This window comes from Citrus sinensis, chromosome 3 (assembly GCF_022201045.2).
Source record: "Citrus sinensis cultivar Valencia sweet orange chromosome 3, DVS_A1.0, whole genome shotgun sequence".
Classification (NCBI taxonomy): Eukaryota; Viridiplantae; Streptophyta; class Magnoliopsida; order Sapindales; family Rutaceae; genus Citrus; species Citrus sinensis.
This window is the reverse complement of record NC_068558.1, coordinates 42,240,487-42,245,536: the sequence shown is the minus strand read 5'-3', so window position 1 is coordinate 42,245,536 and position 5,050 is coordinate 42,240,487. Positions and strand designations below refer to the sequence as shown.

Below are 5,050 nucleotides of genomic sequence, written 5' to 3'. Positions count from 1 at the left end.
GACATATCCAAACAAGCATCAAGATTTACGATCATTTCGGGACAAATTGGGACAGCTCTAGACTCGGGAACATTATCCAGATGGACCATTTTCAGATAGCGTGGACCATTATGGTGGGATCAGTAAGCAGAATAACTGAAGAAAGATCAAAGCAGAGGGGCAGTGCTAGCAAGACAAAACAGGAATGAAATCAGGTTGTGGTAGCTGTTCCAGAATTTATGCTCCAGCTGCACTTGCATAGTACATATAGGAAGAATTGGAATAACCTGGGCTAAAAAGTGTGATGGAAACAACATGTATTGCTCGACCATATATATATAATTTTCTTTTTCAGGTTTTTTTGTTGTTGGGGAGCGGGGGGGGGGGGGGGGGTCCGTTGCTGTTTTGAGGCAATGACATAAATCAGGGAGATAAAAGGGAATCAACATATTGATGTCATCAAATAATGAAAGAGAGAACTTGAAACATTGTACTTATTCTACGGACAGCCTAGCTAGTAAGGCAGAGGCCTTGTCTTGCATAACTTCCCAGGCTGCATTTACATGCCTCCATTCAGTCAATGGTGCTCCAACAGCAAATCGCAATATGTATTTGCCCGACAAAACCTGCACAAAATGGTTAAAGCATTAAGCACATTTCACTTATTGGCAGTTATAATCTGGAAACTGGACTTAAGCCACAGATAGACAATGGACAATACACATCAGCATACCGGCAAGGATAAATAATGAGCTTACTGTGTGAGATATGAAGATCTTCCCAGTGGAGTTTATATCGTCTAGGAGCTTATGGTTCAGTTTATTGCCATGATCTTCATCGTTGTGTGGTGGCAGAAGGCGAAAACAAACTAAGGAAAATATCCGCGGGGTGACAACCTATCCTCATTGACCATGTTCAGCTTCAGTACAATGTAATAATGATTTCAGAAAAAAATTATCAACTAGCAACAAAAGAATGAGTCTAAATACCTCAAATCTCAAGTCTTGAGCAACAAGCCCTTCAAAATGCTTAGCCAGCTGGATATGATTTCTTATATAGCCCTGTAGATTTTCCAGGCCATAAAGTCGTAACACCATCCACAGCTTCAGTGACCTAAGAGCAATCAATGGATTAGTAGGGAAATAATTCACTTGAAATCTTTAGTCTTTCAACCGAAATTGATACTTAAACATTATACGGAGTTGATGCTAAATATTTTTTCTACAAACTTCCTTTATAATGGAGCAAGTTTATAGACACGTGTGCATGCAAAACACTCTTTGAATGGAATCATAAGCATCTTTCAGGAAAATGTTAAAAGGCACACCTAAATCGGCGTCCAAGAGGAATTTGCCAATCTTTGTAATCCACAACCATGTTTGCTTGAGAGGCCTGAAATATCAGTCATGCTAAATTTGATTTATCCAAATTTATATAGGGTACCGAACCATTAACTACAAATAATCCATCTTGTATCAAGAGATCACCAATTTGTTTCCATTTTCACCTGATAATGTGCTCAACTCTACCACAGTCAACATCACATTGTTGAAAGGGTAGTCTGTTATGCAGTTAATATGCCACAAACAAAAACAAATGTGATTTTGATTTTAGTCTTGAAAGTTGCACCAAACAATAGTACAAGAATATATCATGATCAGGAAAGTAGAAACTTACTTTGTTTTTCAGAAACTCAGGATTTGTAGAGAGGGACTGAATCAACGTGTTTCTGTCCTGTTTTCATGAAAATTACATATGTTTAAATATTTTACTTACATATATGAAAGAAAAAAAAAAAAACAACAACAACTACAGGCAAGTTGTTGACGTCATACCTTAACCCAAAGTGCTGAACAATCAAAGTTTGTTAGAAACCACTTATGTGCATTCATGTTAAATGAGTCAGCTTCTTCAACACCATCGATGTACTGGCGATATTCAGGACATATACAAGCACTTCCGGCATAAGCAGCATCCACATGAAACCACATTCCATTACTCTGTCAAGAAGCCATCCATATAGGCACTGTTAAATTATTTCTTCAACAAAACATTTTGAGTATCATTGAGTAAGATCTCTTAGACAAGTTAGCTTTAAAAAAATTTCAATAAACTAAGAAAAAAAATCAAATTTTTATTTCTTAGTTCATATACTTTAACCGAACCATCTAGGAACTGATTACAACACTTTTCCACTTCTTTACCAATTATCTAAAGCTTACATTGATAACACCTTGCTGAATCCCTCAAACACAATCAAATAAAAAGAGGTGGAAAGCTGTACATGTCATTTCCATGTGTATGTGGACAACTGTACTCGACATTTCCATGTGTATGGCAAACTAAAAAATCAATATCACATTGGCACATGTAAAGCGTTTTTATAATTTTCTAACTCAATTCAAAAAAGTACTACCTTAGCAATATTTCCCAGTGCAAGCAAAGGATCAACAGCCGTTGATGATGTAGTGCCTACCTGCACGTATAAATGGGAGGTTTCCTCAGCCAATTGAAACTCTAATTCTACAATCATGTTTTACAAGCTTATAAAAGCTATAGACATATGATAACTTATTTGTTATGGCTGACAAATTAAGCAGTAGTTGGATAACCTTTTTTTTTTTTTAAATCCAGCATGAGCACTTGTTTTTACACTTAAAACCTTGATGATCAAGCAGCACCTGGATGTGGTTGTTCATTTTTGCTAGCACCATCCTCTTCAGTACATAAATTAAAACTTATGATCATGAATGCAAACAGTGCATCACTCATAACCAGTTCGATAAAACAGTAGGCACTAACAATTGAATTCAAGCTTCCAAACTGCTCCCATCAATGGTAATTCAGATAAAGCATCTAGGGAAAATGTATGATTAAGGAGAAGAATGGAAAGAAACTAAATTACATACTGTAGCACATAGAAAAAAGGGGATCAACCCAATGGTGAGGTCGCGTGAGATTGCCTCAGCAAGTGAATCTGGGGAAAGTGAATAATTAGTAGAAGAGTCTGTTTTTAGCACCCTGAAATTCTGTGGATGAATTCCTCCAATCTGCCATCAAAATAAAAATATCACATGCAGTAAACAGGCATATGATTACAGCACTATAACTTCATTCTCTAAGCTCTAAAGAGATTCCCTATTTATTTTTAAAAATATAATGCAAAAGGCAAATTGAAAAAAAAGAACAAAAACAAAAAAATGTTTATCAATAAATGAACTAAGGAATCACAGAATACAAACTTGGTTATAAACCATCATTCATAAGTTCGTTCCGGTTTTATCACGTGAATTCTAAATAATCTCACCAGTGTCAGCAAGAAACACTTAAATATAAAGTGTTCTGGGTAAAACAAGAAAATAGACCATAAAGAAGTGAAAATAAACGTAAAGAAGTTACATATCAATGCACATTTTAAAGATACCTGACAAGCTTTTTGTAATGCAGAATGTGTTTGATCAGATGCATAAACCACAAGCTTTTCAAGGGAATTTTTTCCGACCCTCTTTAAGGCGTTATCACGAGCAGCCAATAGTACAACCAAAACAGCTTCACTTGCCGTGCCTTGTATAACTCCGCCACCTTGTCCTGCAACATCATTCATGAGTTTCAGAGACTTGCATCAAATAAGCTCAATTTCAAAAATATCAGCTCCCGTATGGCTATCTTTGAGGTTTAAAAATTCAACAACCTTAAACTTCTCAAAATTCCAGCAATTGGAAACATCCAAAAGGTACATAATCTTAAGATGAGGTCGAAGGTTTCTTCCCAAAATGTTAGGAAATTTGTGCAGAGCACTGATTATCATTTTTGACCCATGAGTCACCTCTACTAAAATCAGAAACTCTACATATTCAATCCCTCTATTTTAAGTCCATAAACCCTACTACTAAAAATTGTTTATCTGTCAAGGAGCACTAAAATTAACCTGAAGTATTCTCAGAATCATGTTACATCAGCATCTTCAATCATCTCTTGAAAACAGAGAAAAAGAAATACCTGATGAAAGAAAGTCTTCGGGCAACTTAAGCAATTTGGCAAGCCAATCCAGAACAATCATCTCAAGCTCTGTTGCAGCTGGAGAAGTTATCCAGCTGAAACCCACAATGTTGAGACCAGCACTGAGCATTTCTCCCAAAAACCCAGCTACACTGCTGTTAGAAGGATAGTATGCAAAGTAATTCGGGCTTTGCCAATGTGTCACCCCTGGTAGTATCTTTTCTTGAATATCTATATACCCTCAGAATTTGGACAAAATGTCAAAGAAAATTAACGATACAATTTAATTTAGCCTGAGTTATAAAGTAATTTTTTATCCCACACAATGATTGAATTATCAGTTGCATACACAATTGAGCTAAAAGAATGATTTTTTTTCTTGTTTCTTTTTTTTCTTTCTTTCCTAAAAGTTTCAAATTATAAGAAACCGATTGAATTACTTCACCATCAAGAACATTTTGGAGTGACTCCGGATGATGCGGTGCAGAATCCGGTATAAGGTTATGTAGATAGCCTGGCTGCATATAAAAAATGCACAGGGAAATGTGACCAATAAAAAGAATTGTTCTGATATCGGATAATGTAATCATTGGAACAAAGCAAGCAAATGCAACAGAATGCAAATAAATAATAGCATATTTTTTTTAAAAAAACGAGGAAATAAGAAAGAAGTGAGAGAATGAGGAACCTGAACTTGGCTGAGAACAGGGAAATTCTCAATGGATTTGTAGTAATCAGCAATAAAATCAACCATCTTGTGAGCATTCTCTCTCAATTGCTCGGCATCCATTGGCTTCAACCCACCACTCTCCCTAATAAAAAGCAAACTGACACGTTCAGTGATCATTAACTACAGCGTTGTAGGTACTTGTAGCGAGTTCGTGAACTTACATTTTGGCGGCTATGCTGTGCAAATGCAGGGTGTTGCGAGTAGTCTGTTCCTGTGTTTGTTTCCTGATAAAATTTTGTTTGTTGTTTCGAATTTATATGGATGGAGAAAATCCAACATCAAACATCAGACGCACTGACCCTGACCCAAATTCTGAGGTTGATAGGATGAGCGAGGCAGATG

At 36.3% G+C, this 5,050-nt stretch overlaps 1 protein-coding gene across 2 annotated transcripts; it reads right to left on the bottom strand.

The window, feature by feature from the left end:
• Positions 1-360: 360 nt before the first annotated feature.
• Positions 361-5,050, bottom strand: LOC102609487 (tyrosine decarboxylase 2). 2 transcript variants are annotated; one of them, XM_025097986.2, is made up of 13 exons: positions 4,870-5,050; positions 4,667-4,805; positions 4,424-4,496; positions 3,979-4,209; positions 3,404-3,567; positions 2,889-3,029; positions 2,396-2,455; positions 1,815-1,979; positions 1,657-1,713; positions 1,307-1,371; positions 969-1,092; positions 738-875; positions 361-605 (listed from the first exon to the last, which is right to left on the bottom strand). In XM_025097986.2, the coding sequence occupies exons 2-13, from the start codon at positions 4,766-4,768 to the stop codon at positions 474-476; spliced, it is 1,452 nt and encodes a 483-aa protein (XP_024953754.2). In that variant the 5' UTR covers positions 4,769-4,805; positions 4,870-5,050; the 3' UTR covers positions 361-473. The 2 variants fall into 2 exon arrangements, with proteins under 2 accessions (XP_024953754.2, XP_006479426.2); XM_006479363.4 differs by having other exon boundaries at positions 4,667-4,790; positions 4,870-5,049.